We start from the raw sequence: 14,352 nt of genomic DNA, 5'->3' as shown, positions 1-14,352 counted from the left end.
TGAACCTTTTTTTCTTAGTTTCTCGAGTTTGTATTCTTCAGTTTAGCTTCTGTTACTTGCTTATCTCTTAATCGGCTCTGTTTCATTTTCTAATCTGTCTACTTGTCATTGTAGATTGTCTACACATCCGTCTTTGTCTAGCTGATGTTCCAAGTTAGCCATCAGATTTTCTTCCCCTTTAAGCAGCGATTCTCAGCTGTAAGTCGAACAAGGCAAGTGTTTTTCAATCCTTTGCTATTTTGGAGTCTCTTGATGTAAGAAGACCATATCATTGCCTAAATGATGATCTGAATTCTGAATGGACCTTCTTATGGTACAGTGGTGGATTTTTAAGCGACAAGGGAGAACCAAAGATCACGAGGAGGTATGTACTAATGATGGTTTTGGTTTCTACAATGAAACTCAGATTTTGTCCTGGGTATGCTTCTTCTCCGTGGATATCTTTATGTTCCTAGAGGCCCTTTTTTTTGTCTGTTTTGCCTCTCTTTGTTGCTCTTTCTTTTGAATAGGTTTACATCGGTTTTGAAATTGAAATTGATTTCGGTTTGGTTTACTTTGGTTTTGAAATTAAAATTGAATTTGGTTCGGTTAACAATTGGTTTTGAGAAACAAAAAAACAAAAAAGTCACGCGATGGAGAATTTGGATAGAAATCCGTCGATAGAAAAAGGCTTGAATTGGAAAGGGGTTTTACCCACAGAATTGCTCTCACTCGCGCAACGCGCTCTTTATGCGAGTGGGTACGAAATAGAGCCTTCTGATTGGCTTAGAAACTCTAAAAAAAGGGAAATAGTATACATGTTGCTAGCTTATTATTTAGTTTTTCGTTTCTTCTATCAATCTGATCAAAGTTCAGTTTTTTTTTAACATACAATTGATTCTGATAAAGGTTTTGGGTTATTTTTGAATCATTTGTATGTCAAAACACACAAAATTTTGTGAATTTGTATGCTGGCAATGTTTCATCATTATAAACGATTGTGTTTTCATAGCGGTAAAAACAGAGGATCAAAAAACAATTTTTTGGAATCAGCACCACAGAGGATAAACGATTCTGTTTTCATAGCATGTCAGATTCTATACTTGTTTACCGTTAAAACACTTTCATGAGCTCTTCATAAATCTCACCTTCAGTGGTGCTGATTGCAGCCTGCAGCTTTAAGTAATATGGTGAAATCTTTCTGCAGCTTCTGGCCTTCTGCTTTGGCTATGTCATGCAGCATGCTAGTTCATCCGAGGAATATGTGCTTTCAAAAGTATCTTCTGTGGCTGCACAGCTGATGAAAAGAGGCTGGTAAGCTGCGGTGGGCTTCTTCTGCTTCTGGTATCTAAATTTTTAACACATGCACATTAGATGTTGGACGTTAGCTTTCACTTCTGATGCTATGCATATGAGAGGATTCATGAAAAGGATGTTGTCGTTCACAGACAATTATGATCGGTAGCTTCTGGAAAAATAGACAAAATTAGTTAGCTACTTCTGTTTTCTTGCTTGCTTTGTTCCTCTAATGGAACCTCTAATCTGAACAAATTACTCTTACAGGCTTGAGTTTACTCCAGCCCAGAAGGAAGTCTTTTTTTTATCAGGTATCTACATTGTTTGTAATTTTTCGGACTTTCATTTTTAGTTTCTGTATCCTATAGTTTGACTAGCATTAGGTGCATATATGTTTCTCTCTGATACTGGCCATATGTTCTAAGAAATTTACCTGGTACTTCAAAATCTTTTTAACTGTACCTTAATATATGGAGAAGAAAGGATTTAGACGCTAACCTATATCCTTCATGTGGTCCAGTCCATATAACACACTGTTTCATTCTTTGACAAAGCACTCAAGAGAAGTGGCTACAGAAAAAGCAATTTCCTCTGTGAAAACTCCAGCTTCACATGCTATGGCTCATCATCTTTACATACTTATAGCCATTACACAATCCACATACGGACGAGGAATCTCTCCCCGCAAAGCTTTCATGTCATAGGCAGAAGTTTTTGTGCTATGTATGTCAGTCTTTGAACAATCGGTGAATCCGTGATTTTACAACGGAAAGGTTGGAGTCTTTATTGTCAAATAACGTACTAGAAAGAAACTCATAAATATGTATGTAGTACCTTCTACTAGTAGTATGTAAGTAATATCTTTCTCTTTAACTTCTTCAACGTGGATTTTTATATGATGATTATATTTAACTAAGAAGAACGTTGTACTTGTATATTATTATACTCAATTAGTCACGTAGATCGAATCATCGTTTCATTTTGAAAATGAAATAAGTACTGTATATTATATTCACGTAGCTCGAATCATGAGTTCATTTTGAAATAATTGTTTACCATGCATAAAAAAGGCAATTGGAATCCCGTGGGTAAGTGACGACAATAATTTTGACAAAATAAATAAACAAGTGACGACAATATACATGTGCAGTGTAAAAGTTTTGGTAAAAAAGAAAGTTGTTTCTAATTCACTAATATAGTAGCACATAGTATGAAACCTGCCAACAATACATGTTTCATAGAAATTTTGAGGAGTCTCACATATTCTTTTACTCGTGGACCGATATTGAAAATCATCGAACTCAAAAGATCACACACTAGCTATGTTGTCCAAAATGAAGGAAACAAAAAAATCGAGAAAAACAATGAAACCGCCAAGTACAAAAAGAAAAAGAAATCAAGAGAAATGGTGACAACGCATTGATATTATTAAAGTAAAGCTGTAAGTAAATTCATGAGATCTCCGTTGAACACAAGACCCATGAACTTTTGTCACCTTCTTGGCTTCTTCTAGGTGCATGTCCCCAAATCAAAAATCAATTATTATTATTTATAACGATTTTTTCTTCTTCTTGTTATTTAATTATTATGATTACTTATGAATCTGACGAAAAAATAAAGATTGCTTATAAATCATATAGTATATTTTTCTTTGATAACACAAAATACATATATTTGTTCAAAATATTAGCATCTAGTCTTAAAATAGAAAAGAAACAACACGATTTATTTACTGTTTTTCAAATAATGATTTTCGTAATATTTTTTCATCAAATAATTAAAAAAATTCTTGTTTTGTCCCAACTGATAGTCGTTGATACTTATCAACTGCTCTGGCTATGTGCTCTGGAGATCATACAAAATAAATAAGAAAAATTGTTAGAAAAAAAGAAAATCTATTGTCCTTGTTATTCAGGAGAATACTTGTCTACGACGAGGTCCACAGTAACTCCGAAGACATCTAGAGTCTAGAGTGATCTAGTGAATCTATAAAGCCGCCAAATCGTTAAATCTTTCCTTTTAAACATTTTTGATTTCTTTTACGTTTGCGTTACGAATCATCTTCTGCCTCTCTCTCAACGCAACTCAATCCACCCTACACGTGTTCCTCTCTTTTCCCGTCTAAATTTCTCAGTCTCGCCGTGAATTTTGTTCTTCTCTTGTTTTCCGGGCGAATCAAAATCCGTCTCATTTCCAATCGCGTCTCCGTTGGTATTTTACATGAACGTTTAGCGGAATCTCGGGTTTAGCTTCGGAGCTTTGCATTTGATCTTCGTCGTCTGTGTTGTCCTCTCTCGGATTTTGTTTTTTCGCCGCTGCAAATCAGAGAAATCTATTCCTGGAAGTGATAAGATCGCTTGGAAGCGTTTCAGGTTTGGAAATCGGATTCACTGTTTTGTGTAATTTTTGGTTAAGGACTTAAGGTGGTGTTTGATTGTTCGGAAACACAATTAGTGACGATTAAGTTCGACCTAATTTTGTTTAGCATGCTCTGATAAGTTAAGAAAATTGGATAAATTTGCCATTCTAGATTCCGATTTGGTTACAATGTTAGATGCTTACGTGGTTTATAGGGAATCTTTTGCTGATTGTAACACAGGGAGTTGTTGGAATGGAGGGTCCGGAAAGATGAGAGATTTTGAATACGCAGTTATTCTTTGATTTCTTAATAGATTTTACACGTCATTGGTGAAGAAAAAGGGAAAAAGAAAGATGACAATGTTCGCCTCTTTAACCTCTAAAATGCTATCGGTGTCAACTTCTGATCACGCATCTGTCGTTTCACTTAATCTCTTTGTTGCCCTTCTATGTGCTTGTATCGTCATTGGCCATCTTTTGGAGGAGAATCGATGGATGAACGAATCCATCACTGCTTTATTGATTGTAAGTTTCCATTATTTTGCGTTGAATGGTAGCTAAAGAGGAGACGGATAAGTTTTACATTTTTGGATATTATCATATCAATGTTTCACTTTCATTTTTCTTTACTGACTTTTTAAGCAATTGGGTTGCAGGGGCTTGGCACTGGTGTCGTCATATTGTTGATTAGTAGAGGGAAAAACTCACATCTCTTGGTCTTTAGTGAAGATCTCTTCTTTATATATCTTTTGCCACCCATAATATTCAATGCAGGGTAAGTTTCTACATCCGGACTGATCATTTGATGATAGATAGTTGCATATTTTTGGTCTTTCTCTATTTGATACATCTTGTGTTCTAGTAATATGTTTGGTTGGGTTGTGTACTACAGAGGGGAAAAATCAGTTTATTATCAGAGATCTTACTGGGAAAATGTTATACTACATTAGTTTTTATAACATATATGCATTATTGCTGATTCTATGAATATGCTTTCAAATATCAGCTTGGAAGTACTTGTGATTGTGACTGCAGAATAGGACGTGGGTATAATGTGTATGGTCAATTTTAGTTTGATTTATCTAAAGTGGTCCTTCTATGTCTTTGTCGTAAATGCAGACATGGCCCAGCTTTCTTTGTTTCACACTATGTTTTCTCAGATCTTTCTCTGAACCATAATTATTTTGTTTGTCGTTGTATTTAGGTTTCAAGTAAAAAAGAAGCAGTTTTTCCGAAATTTTGTAACTATTATGGCTTTTGGCGCCATTGGGACCGTAGTTTCTTGCACCATAATATCTCTAGGTATCTTACTCCCCTCTCCCTGTAATTGATTCTGTTGAAAGCTTACTCCTGATTAGTAATTGTGGATCATTAATATTCTTGTGATGTTTGAAACAGGTGCAATTCAGTTCTTTAAGAAATTAGACATTGGGACCTTTGACTTGGGCGATTTTCTTGGTAATGTGTTAAGGAGTTTCTTTTATCGATTTTTTGTTCTAGAAGACTTGATTTTTTTTTTGCTTACTTAATCAGCAATCGGCGCCATATTTGCTGCAACCGACTCTGTATGCACACTACAGGTAATGTGATTCGCCAATTAGCAGAAGTACATACAGGCCCAGAATCAAAGTGTAATTAACAAAAACTCTTGTTCCTTTGGTGATACAGGTTCTCAATCAAGATGAGACACCTTTGCTTTACAGTCTTGTATTTGGAGAGGGCGTTGTGAATGATGCCACATCTGTTGTGCTCTTCAATGCTATTCAGAGTTTTGACCTCACCCACCTTAACCATGAAGCAGCTTTTCAATTTCTTGGGAACTTTTTTTATCTGTTTCTCTTGAGCACCGGACTTGGTGTCGCAGTAAGTCCATTTTCTTCTCTCTACTGCTCTTTCGTCTGGCTACTACTTGCACGTTCCTCTGTTAACTACAATTTTTTTGTTATTCATCTTGCAGACTGGTCTGATAAGTGCTTATGTCATCAAGAAACTGTATTTTGGAAGGTAGATAATTGGCTTTAGCTCATATGTGACTTTATCTCTATTAGTCTTCTGTTATGTAGTCTAATTGGGTATCTTTCTTAGGCACTCGACTGATCGAGAAGTTGCCCTCATGATGCTTATGGCTTATCTTTCATATATGCTTGCTGAGGTTAGTTTTGTGAAATTTTATACCACTGTCATAATTTAGGCATGGAGACAATCAGTTGTATCTTAAGAATCCTTTATTGATAATATATTGTTTGGGTTGCAGCTATTCGCCTTGAGTGGTATCCTAACTGTATTTTTCTGTGGGATTGTGATGTCCCATTACACTTGGCACAATGTCACCGAGAGCTCAAGAATTACTACCAAGTAATATGACCTCCATTTTCTCTTGAAAACAAATTCAAATGTTTTCCATCTTCAATACTTACTTACTTTCTATGCATTTACGATGAGACAGGCATGCCTTTGCTACTTTGTCGTTTCTCGCTGAGACTTTTATTTTCCTCTACGTTGGAATGGATGCATTGGACATAGAGAAATGGAGATTCGTGAGTGACAGGTATGGTCACTCAGTAGAAACATAAACTCTCTTTTTGTTCATTGGCTATATACATAATCTTCTTATGTTTCCATTGTTTGGTTTTGGACAGCCCGGGGACATCAGTTGCAGTGAGCTCAATTCTAATGGGTCTAGTCATGCTTGGAAGAGCAGCTTTTGTCTTTCCTCTTTCCTTCTTATCAAACTTAGCCAAGAAGCATCAGAGCGAGAAAATCAGCATCAAGCAGCAAGTACGAACAATCTACTTTGTCTATTGAATTCAAATTTGCTGAGGATTGTTGATACTTACTAATCTTCTCTCACTTTGTCTGTAGGTTGTGATCTGGTGGGCTGGTCTAATGAGAGGTGCTGTATCTATGGCTCTTGCCTACAATAAGGTAAATTGAAAGTTTAATGGATAGTAAACAGCGACATGGTGATTAGTAAAAATCTAGCAGATAATTTAACTTCTTTATTTCTCTGTGCTCTCTAATGCAGTTTACAAGATCAGGGCACACAGAATTGCGCGGGAATGCAATCATGATTACCAGTACAATAACCGTCTGTCTTTTTAGCACCATGGTAAGATATCTCCCTCTCAGGTTTGGACTACTAAATGTATTTTCTCTACAGAGATGTTGTCAATGAGGATAAACCAATGCTGAGCCGTGAGACGGATTTGCATTTTCTATATCCGGAAAACTGTTCCCTCCTATTTGATTTGTTATTCCAATGTTTTCTGGATCGCTAACACTGAACCCTGATACCGGACATTTAACATATGTTTTTTTTTTTCCACGGCTTTCAGGTGTTTGGTATGCTAACCAAACCACTGATTAGATACCTAATGCCACACCAAAAAGCGACCACCAGTACCACGAGTATGTTATCGGACGATAGCACTCCGAAATCAATCCACATTCCGCTCCTCGATGGTGAACAGCTAGATTCATTTGAGTTACCTGGGAGCCACCAGGACGTGCCACGACCAAACAGCCTTCGAGGTTTCCTCATGCGCCCCACACGGACTGTCCACTATTACTGGAGACAGTTTGATGATGCCTTCATGCGTCCTGTGTTTGGTGGTCGCGGATTCGTTCCCTTTGTCCCTGGTTCTCCGACTGAGAGAAGCAGCCATGATCTTAGTAAACCTTGAGGAGAAAGATATATAGAAACTTAACCAAAAAACTTCTTCTTGCTCTTCCCTCTTATGGTGACTAGTATTGGTGATGTAAATGTATTTTTCGTTCTTCAAATTTACATATTCTTCTGTAAATTTGTTATTATTCGATGATGAAGAAGCTTCTTACGTTTTTGAGAGACGTGTGGGGGTTCATGTGTGTTACTATTAGTCTTTGTTTTGTTTAACAAAAAAACTACCAAGTTTTTGACTATGCATCATGGGGTTTGTTGTTGTTGGTCAGAACTTAGAACTTGACTAACTCTGCTTCGGTTAGGATCTGATTGGTACGGTTTGGTTCGATTTTCGTCAATAGAATAAAAAACTGTATGAATAGAATAATCCGGTTAAATTGGCACGTGAAATGCGAAATGGGCTGAGTCATTCATTATGGAAAGCCCATGTGATTGGTAGGGAACGACGTCGGGTGAAGGGAGGGGAAGAGCTTATAAATGAAAGCAGCAAGCAGAGCAGTTCACGCTCTTTGTACACTCCGCCCTCTCTCCCCATCTCTTTCGACAGATCTCTTCTCTCTCTCGTGTTTCACGAAACAATGGCGACTCAATTCAGCGCTTCTGTCTCATTGCAAACTTCTTGTCTGGTAATCAAATCTTCTTCTTTCATTTTAACAATTGCCTTAGAGATCGCTTTGATCTTACGATTCATGATCATTTCCCGTTGTTTCCATGCCTGCTCTTGTTATCGTATATAAACTCCTGACGCATGTTTATTATGTGTAACATAGAAGATCTTCGCTTTAGTAATGATCAGTTTTATGTTTTTGTTCCAATGATTTTATTTCTAGTTTCAAATTCTGTGATCGGCAACACATGGAATTAAAATCCGTGGTTTTGTGTTCTGGTTGTAATCTAGATCTACAGTCAATTGAATTTATGATTGTGGAAGTGAATGCTTACTTTTGGCTGTGAATAATTGTGCATGGACATTCATTGGCTAAGAATTTGGCTTGAGTTATGAAAATTCAGAACAAAGTTCTTATGAATGCAATGCTTTTTTTTTTTGTGTGTGTTTGATGAAACAAATAGGCAACAACAAGGATTAGTTTCCAAAAGCCAGCTTTGATTTCCAACCATGGAAAGACTAATCTATCCTTCAACCTCCGCCGTTCAATCCCATCTCGCCGCCTCTCTGTTTCTTGCGCGGTATGAGCATTTTTTTTCAAGTTTGTTAATCTATATATATAGGGCTCAAAGTTTTAAAAGACATTATATTTGGTTTATAGGCAAAACAAGAGACGATAGAGAAAGTGTCTGCTATAGTTAAGAAGCAACTATCACTTACACCGGATAAAAAAGTCGTTGCAGAAACCAAATTTGCTGACCTTGGAGCAGATTCTCTCGACACGGTATCCATTCACTCAAGTGGCAATTAACACAAATTCTTAATTTTCTTGATACTGATCAACTGAGTGTTTTTCTTCAGGTTGAGATAGTAATGGGTTTAGAGGAAGAGTTTAACATCCAAATGGCCGAAGAGAAAGCACAGAAGATTGCCACAGTTGAGCAAGCTGCTGAACTCATTGAAGAGCTCATCAACGAGAAGAAGTAATTTTAGTTTTCTTTTATAAAATGCCCTTAAATAAACTAAAAAAGAAAACGACAAAAAAAAACAGGGCGTTGAGTTTGTTTTCATTATGTTTGATTTCTCTGTCATTTTCTTTAATGTGTCTAGCGAGTCTGCCTTTGTCCCAATGGTTTAGTATCTGCATGTATCCACGGATCTCTATTTGTCGACGAATGTTATTTACAATAAGTGTTTCTTATTTTCTTTCCAAGATCGAAATGCCAAATGTATACGAGAGACACAAGTATGTTACATCATAATATACAAGGTGTCTCCATAGTTTTGGTATTAGCACACAAGTCAAGAGTATGCCCTACAAGGAAAAGATTTTTTAGATATCCTATTCACCTTGTATCTACAGACTGACAAGACACTAGGACTCCTGTTATTCCCAATCAGCGTCGAAGAATCCAGCATCTTTCATTTCTGAATAGTAGACATTCTCCAAATTCAGATCTTCCTCCTGAAGCAAACACAAGTGAATTTTAGCACCAAATCATGTGGTGATGAAGATGGTACTATGGTAATGGTGATGGTACTATGGTAATAGTGATGGCGATGGTGATGGTACTATAGTTATAAAGAAGGTGATGGTGATGCTGCTATAGTGATGAAGGTGGTGATTTATTGCATGTTTGTGGGTACATAGATATTATGTATAGAGACTAGAGAGAGAGAGAGAGGGAGAGACAAATGTTAATTTGAGGGATTTACCTGGAAAAAGTCTGCAAGAAAAGTAACATACAAAAGAGGAAGATAGAAGGCGTGGTAACAAACACTTGTGATCCCATACAACCTGCAAGAATTTTCAATTTGTATTTCCTAATGTTAGAAGCAAGAATCTGACTTAGACGATGTTACTCTTTTGATTGTAAGGCTTTTATCTAAAGGGCTTACCATAATCCAAAATGAGCACCGTTTGCCGTAAGAGCACATGCAAATAGGGAGAGCCCATTTAAGGCGAGCATGACAGTTATATACTTGTAGAATGCAGGTCTTGCTGTCAAACCGGAAAATAAAAACATATGGGATGAGTAATAGAAGCCAGTGAACAGCTATTGGCTTATGCAACCATAAGGAGGATATGAGTGGTCGATGTATTCACCTGGTAATCTCTCTCTCCATTTGGAGTTGTACATGAAGAATATCATCCCATAAATGCCAGCTAGTAAGAGCTTGTGGATGACCCATAAGCCCCATTTGAACTTATGTATATGTTCATTGTTGTCGATAAACAATGGTACTCCAAAGCCAAACAGATAAATTGCCTGAAAGGAAGAATGAAAACCGTGAAGAAATTAAACTGACTGTAGTTGAGTAACCAGACAATACAAGTTTGCATATATCAACTGTAGTGGACACATGATCTAATGCAGAACTAAGATCATGTCAATATACCTCAAGGAAGTATATCTATCTATATATCAGAAAGTGTATCTAACAGTTATGAACACAAATCTACCTTGAGAAGCAAATCGAGACCAATGACAAGCCCCGAGATGAGGAAAGTTCGTGTTAATGCTTCAGCACCGCTTGCATAGTTTCCTTGGAAGAGAAAGGCTACCAAGCTTACTTCCAGAAACAACATTCCAGATGTTGTGAACAAAGTTAACAAATTCCAAATAACTTCTTTCCCCGGAGTGCATTCCCATGCCTAAACTCATGAAAAGTAAATTCAAAACGAAATCTGGAGTAAGACTAAATCAGGTAAAACATTTCCTGTTAAGCAGCATCTAACCAAGAAATCAACACTAATAGCTTACACAAAATACAAAAGCTTTCTAATCACCAGTGTAGAATAAAAACAATGTTGATAAGATCGCAAAGTTTCTACATTTACAGAGCCTAAAACACTCTAAAAAGCATTCTTCTTCAATCTAAGTTCTGATCTCTTTACACGCAACATAGGTATGAGTTACTTGTGAAATGAATCGAAGTAAAGAAGAGAACTTTAACAAACCTGAAGGCAACACCAAGCAAGATTGAGCAAGCTAACAAGCCAAAGAAAACCATAATAGGCAATCATAATGTAAGATCTCCGATTAGACAACTTGGACAAGCTCTTCTTCGCCTCGTACGCTAAGTAAGCGACGAATAGAATAGATGCTAAAACCAAAACCGTGTTATGAAGAAACCCATGACACTTCCCGACCCATCCGCCGATAAACCCTCCGGTGGCCGTCGAATCAGGGCTTAGCCGAGAAATCACGAACGGTGACTCCGCAATCTCGCTGAGCACTCGCATTTCATCAAATTGTACGAATCAGAAACCAAGTAGACTTAGCGCAAGGAGCGGAAAGCAATCCCTAGTTCCAGAAAAGGAGCTCAATTTCGAGATTTGATGTTTTTGCGATACAGAATTCGTATGAATCGTATATTTCTTCTTCTCTCTGGCGACCAAATCCATACACTTGACGCAAACATGAGTAATTACACAAAAGTTAAAGGGTATTATAGGTAATTATCATCGCTTCTCCCACTTCCACTCTAAAACAAAAAAAAAAAACTATCATTTTTCTCATCCTTTTTATTTTTAACTGATTTTACATGTGATGTTTAAAGAGTTAATTATTGGACATGTGATGTTTAAAGAATTTAAATATTATTCTTTTCAATTCTGTATCTTAAATTTGAAAGACTTATTACAAGCTGATCTAATTTCAAAATCAATCTTATGAAATGTAAATTTTTGAAGTGCTATTTAATAATCAATAATGTGTTATTCTTTTTAATTAAATTAGAAAACGTGGGAGACAATTGTCTCTCTTTTGCCCACCAAAAAGATATTAAAAAAGTCCTATTCAATAATCATGATTTATTTATTTATATTTATATCTCATATTATACAAGTAAAATTGATTTTTAACCATAAATGATCAGCATTCAGCACACCAAAAGTAATTTCCATTCACTTGAAATAATTGTATAAATCGGGTATTTGAAGGAAAATTGAACCAAGACGATCCGGTTTAAATGTCAGAGATTAAGGTTATCATGACTCTTTAAAAAATGAAGTCACAGATCAGAAATAATAGAAAACTATTAAGGACTTAAATGTAAATACTCTACAAGTTAATAGATCGGAGCTTCGTTGCATAAGCCCCAAACCGGTGGAGAGAAGACGGAAAGAGTCTGAGAGAGAGAGAAGAAATGGGGAGAGAAGTGGCGGAGAGCTGTGTAGACACTATGTTAATGGAGATGGTGGCGATGTACAGTGGCCGATTCTATGCTAACAAGCCGGAACTCGCCGCTCGGAGGATCGAGGCCATTGGTTATCAGGTCGGCCACCAGCTCTCCGAGAGGTTTGTTTTACACTTGATCATCGTCTTCTTTCGATCTGGTTGATCATTGTATCTCTAGGTTGCTAGTATTAGTTGTAGATCTGAAGATGATGGCGAATGTATATCGTTAGCAATGATTCTCTTTGATATTGGATTTATCGTTTCTCGTGTGTAATTGGCTGAGAATGTGATAGATGGGAAGATATATGGCGCTGATTCGAGTTTTTTTCTCATTGCTCTAGTGGCTAATTTTTGTATTTAATCGTGCAATGTTTTGGTTAGGAAATTTTCTTGTTGTCTCAGAAGAATGATTCTCTTAGTCCCTGATTAGTTATAGTGTGTGTGTACGAAGAATGATTTTAGTCTGTTGAGGCATGTTTTGTTGCTTCTGAAGGTGTTTGCCTACATAAAAACTGTTTTACAGTGTTGTATGATGGCAGATATTTAGCATTTTACTTGATTGTGCATAACTTCAGCCTTTTTTATGTCGTTAGGTACACTATGGAAAGACCAAGGTTCAGTGACCATCTAGAGGCAATCAAGTTTATCTGCAAAGACTTCTGGTCTGAGGTCTTCAAGAAGCAGATTGATAATTTAAAGACAAATCACCGGGTAAGATAACTGGGATTTTACCTGAACAAAGACCAAAACTCTTCTTGTGTGTGTTATTCACAGATGGAATGTTTCTCTTCAGGGTACTTTTGTATTACAAGACAACAAGTTCCGGTGGTTGTCTCGTGTCTCAATTGACCCTTCATCTGAGAATGAAACCCAAGATCCTTCTACTCCAGGGGAAAGCAAAGCTGCACAAGCGGTGAGCATGTACCTCTATTTCCCGTGTGGAATCATTAGAGGTGTCCTCTCCAACTTGGGGATACCTTGTGCTGTCTCTGCAGATATATCAAGCCTTCCCACATGTGAGTTCACAGCTTGCTTTGCTTGTTTTCGAAATTCTTATATTCTTTCACTTTCTTCTATATTCTCAAAATCACACATTGGAGGGAAGAAAGATAGAAAATTATTTCAAATATTGCTTATTACCTGTCATTATAAGTTGCTTCAGTTCGGTAACTATCCTTGTCATGTCCTCACAGGCTCTTTCGTGATTCGGGTCAAGGCTTGATTCTGCATTTAGCTCGAGTACTTGGCTTTATACTTTCAAGGAAGATAGATCCTTCGGGTCTGATCAATCTAAAACCCATTGCAGGCTTCTGTTTGCTGTTCTTTTGACACACTTTAGCCTTGTGGTGCTTGTTTTAAACAGTGAGGGCTTGGTTTCATGTTTGAAATGACTTTTATTTTTCTGTTGTAAATTTTTGTTGATATCTTATATACAGTAATTCCTGATGCATCTCCATTTCATATCATTTTTAAAAAAGGCGTACATTTGGGAAAACTTGAAAAACTCTTTTTGAAAAAATTTATACTACAAAAAAAAACTAACTCGATATCCAAATTCCAAATCGTTTGGTTTAGTGGAGCTTTCTTCTCGGCCTTGGTTAGCCAACTTTCCAAACTCAGAAGAAGTCACTGATTTGGGAATTAGGTCTGGAATCCACACTCTTCTAAGGTTCTAGAAGACAACGATTGTTATGTTTTAATTTGTCTCCTATTCGTTCCATGTAATTTTTAGTTTTTTTTTTGTTCTTGTGAATCTGACTCCTGTGTAAGGTGGTTTGACTTCTTATTCTAGGGTTTCAATTTCTCACATCTTTATGTCGATTCTTCATTTGTTGGTAGTGTTCCGGCATCTGTCTTTGGAGACGTGGTTCGTAATCATCTGATTGTTTTGTAAATTATTTTTGGTTGAGTGCTCATAGAGTCTAGTTTAAAAATCTAATGTTGGTGTTTTGCTTACTCTTGAGTCTTAGTGTGACGGTTTAGAACTAGGAACTTCTAGGTTAATCAATCACAATTATGAAAGTAAGTAGTCTGACATGATCCGAATCAAAACAGAGTTGGATTACTATGAGCGACGCTCTGAACAGATACGGAAGAAAATCAATGACGAACTCCTTGCACTCAACGAGGCGAACAAGTCGATCGTCCATATTTTTACACAATTCTGATTCCTCCAAGGAGATATATATTATGGTTTTTAAAATTTAGTTATTGTTTCGTTTTTCCTCTCTCTCTCCCTGCTTTAC

General features: G+C 36.8%; 5 protein-coding genes and 5 long non-coding RNA genes across 15 annotated transcripts; 6 read left to right on the top strand and 4 right to left on the bottom strand.

The window, feature by feature from the left end:
• Positions 1-131: 131 nt before the first annotated feature.
• AT3G01585 lies at positions 132-753 on the top strand. Its single transcript, NR_140843.1, has 2 exons — positions 132-254; positions 512-753. It is a non-coding gene; the product is annotated as an other RNA (long non-coding RNA).
• Positions 695-1,042, bottom strand: AT3G01575. The gene has a single exon (NR_140842.1). It is a non-coding gene; the product is annotated as an other RNA (long non-coding RNA).
• Positions 885-2,055, top strand: AT3G05035 (exportin-4 protein). Of its 3 annotated transcripts, none has more exons than NM_001337557.1 (3): positions 901-1,068; positions 1,149-1,293; positions 1,543-1,803. In NM_001337557.1, the coding sequence occupies exons 2-3, from the start codon at positions 1,214-1,216 to the stop codon at positions 1,625-1,627; spliced, it is 165 nt and encodes a 54-aa protein (NP_001326008.1). In that variant the 5' UTR covers positions 901-1,068; positions 1,149-1,213; the 3' UTR covers positions 1,628-1,803. The 3 variants fall into 3 exon arrangements, with proteins under 3 accessions (NP_001326007.1, NP_001326008.1, NP_001326006.1); NM_001337556.1 differs by lacking the exon at positions 901-1,068 and having other exon boundaries at positions 1,195-1,293; positions 1,543-1,586; positions 1,796-2,055; NM_001337558.1 differs by having other exon boundaries at positions 885-1,293; positions 1,543-1,706.
• On the bottom strand, positions 1,695-1,980 carry AT3G01565. The gene has a single exon (NR_140841.1). It is a non-coding gene; the product is annotated as an other RNA (long non-coding RNA).
• A 1,089-nt stretch (positions 2,056-3,144) lies between the features above and the next one.
• NHX2 (sodium hydrogen exchanger 2) lies at positions 3,145-7,630 on the top strand. Of its 4 annotated transcripts, none has more exons than NM_111375.4 (15): positions 3,145-3,647; positions 3,875-4,158; positions 4,290-4,408; positions 4,838-4,935; positions 5,032-5,091; positions 5,167-5,213; positions 5,302-5,496; positions 5,591-5,637; positions 5,719-5,785; positions 5,888-5,988; positions 6,080-6,181; positions 6,273-6,411; positions 6,496-6,558; positions 6,659-6,742; positions 6,969-7,630. In NM_111375.4, the coding sequence occupies exons 2-15, from the start codon at positions 3,988-3,990 to the stop codon at positions 7,314-7,316; spliced, it is 1,641 nt and encodes a 546-aa protein (NP_187154.1). In that variant the 5' UTR covers positions 3,145-3,647; positions 3,875-3,987; the 3' UTR covers positions 7,317-7,630. The 4 variants fall into 4 exon arrangements, with proteins under 4 accessions (NP_187154.1, NP_001326211.1, NP_001326210.1 ...); NM_001337553.1 differs by having other exon boundaries at positions 3,319-3,647; positions 3,948-4,158; positions 6,969-7,552; NM_001337554.1 differs by having other exon boundaries at positions 6,659-7,630.
• AT3G01555 lies at positions 3,332-3,602 on the bottom strand. The gene has a single exon (NR_140840.1). It is a non-coding gene; the product is annotated as an other RNA (long non-coding RNA).
• Positions 7,631-7,817: 187 nt separating the features above from the next.
• On the top strand, positions 7,818-9,140 carry ACP1 (acyl carrier protein 1). Its single transcript, NM_111374.2, has 4 exons — positions 7,818-7,941; positions 8,387-8,503; positions 8,584-8,706; positions 8,784-9,140. Exons 1-4 carry the CDS (start codon positions 7,894-7,896, stop codon positions 8,907-8,909), a joined length of 414 nt encoding a protein of 137 aa, NP_187153.1. The 5' UTR covers positions 7,818-7,893; the 3' UTR covers positions 8,910-9,140.
• Positions 9,097-11,401, bottom strand: Cand2 (Protein of unknown function, transmembrane-40). The gene is made up of 6 exons (NM_111373.3): positions 10,885-11,401; positions 10,387-10,578; positions 10,030-10,192; positions 9,822-9,924; positions 9,639-9,720; positions 9,097-9,387 (listed from the first exon to the last, which is right to left on the bottom strand). Exons 1-6 carry the CDS (start codon positions 11,167-11,169, stop codon positions 9,310-9,312), a joined length of 903 nt encoding a protein of 300 aa, NP_566244.1. The 5' UTR covers positions 11,170-11,401; the 3' UTR covers positions 9,097-9,309.
• On the top strand, positions 10,907-11,341 carry AT3G01545. Its single transcript, NR_140839.1, has one exon. It is a non-coding gene; the product is annotated as an other RNA (long non-coding RNA).
• A 539-nt stretch (positions 11,402-11,940) lies between the features above and the next one.
• Positions 11,941-13,597, top strand: AT3G05000 (Transport protein particle (TRAPP) component). Its single transcript, NM_111372.4, has 4 exons — positions 11,941-12,226; positions 12,700-12,817; positions 12,900-13,122; positions 13,300-13,597. The coding sequence occupies exons 1-4, from the start codon at positions 12,075-12,077 to the stop codon at positions 13,326-13,328; spliced, it is 522 nt and encodes a 173-aa protein (NP_187151.1). The 5' UTR covers positions 11,941-12,074; the 3' UTR covers positions 13,329-13,597.
• Positions 13,598-14,352: the final 755 nt, after the last annotated feature.

The sequence above is a fragment of the Arabidopsis thaliana genome, chromosome 3 (assembly GCF_000001735.4).
Source record: "Arabidopsis thaliana chromosome 3, partial sequence".
In the NCBI taxonomy this organism is placed as follows: Eukaryota; Viridiplantae; Streptophyta; class Magnoliopsida; order Brassicales; family Brassicaceae; genus Arabidopsis; species Arabidopsis thaliana.
Note: the sequence above shows the minus strand (reverse complement) of the source record. Positions and strands in the feature narration are given on the sequence as shown.

Excerpts from the sequence above, each read along its gene's own strand:
- ACP1 (NM_111374.2), top strand. The coding sequence starts at position 7,894 with ATGGCGACTCAATTCAGCGCTTCTGTCTCATTGCAAACTTCTTGTCTG. Across the intron at positions 7,942-8,386 it reads CATTGCAAACTTCTTGTCTG|GCAACAACAAGGATTAGTTT; the intron begins GTAATCAAATCT and ends TGAAACAAATAG. Across the intron at positions 8,707-8,783 it reads GAGCAGATTCTCTCGACACG|GTTGAGATAGTAATGGGTTT; the intron begins GTATCCATTCAC and ends GTTTTTCTTCAG.
- NHX2 (NM_111375.4), top strand. The coding sequence starts at position 3,988 with ATGACAATGTTCGCCTCTTTAACCTCTAAAATGCTATCGGTGTCAACT. Across the intron at positions 5,214-5,301 it reads ACTCTGTATGCACACTACAG|GTTCTCAATCAAGATGAGAC; the intron begins GTAATGTGATTC and ends TTGGTGATACAG. Across the intron at positions 5,497-5,590 it reads GCACCGGACTTGGTGTCGCA|ACTGGTCTGATAAGTGCTTA; the intron begins GTAAGTCCATTT and ends TTCATCTTGCAG.
- AT3G05035 (NM_001337557.1), top strand. The coding sequence starts at position 1,214 with ATGCAGCATGCTAGTTCATCCGAGGAATATGTGCTTTCAAAAGTATCT. Across the intron at positions 1,294-1,542 it reads CAGCTGATGAAAAGAGGCTG|GCTTGAGTTTACTCCAGCCC; the intron begins GTAAGCTGCGGT and ends TTACTCTTACAG.
- AT3G05000 (NM_111372.4), top strand. The coding sequence starts at position 12,075 with ATGGGGAGAGAAGTGGCGGAGAGCTGTGTAGACACTATGTTAATGGAG. Across the intron at positions 12,227-12,699 it reads GGCCACCAGCTCTCCGAGAG|GTACACTATGGAAAGACCAA; the intron begins GTTTGTTTTACA and ends TTATGTCGTTAG. Across the intron at positions 13,123-13,299 it reads TATATCAAGCCTTCCCACAT|GCTCTTTCGTGATTCGGGTC; the intron begins GTGAGTTCACAG and ends ATGTCCTCACAG.
- Cand2 (NM_111373.3), bottom strand. The coding sequence starts at position 11,169 with ATGCGAGTGCTCAGCGAGATTGCGGAGTCACCGTTCGTGATTTCTCGG. Across the intron at positions 10,193-10,386 it reads GTCTCGATTTGCTTCTCAAG|GCAATTTATCTGTTTGGCTT; the intron begins GTAGATTTGTGT and ends TCTTCCTTTCAG. Across the intron at positions 9,388-9,638 it reads TTCTTGCAGACTTTTTCCAG|GAGGAAGATCTGAATTTGGA; the intron begins GTAAATCCCTCA and ends TGTTTGCTTCAG.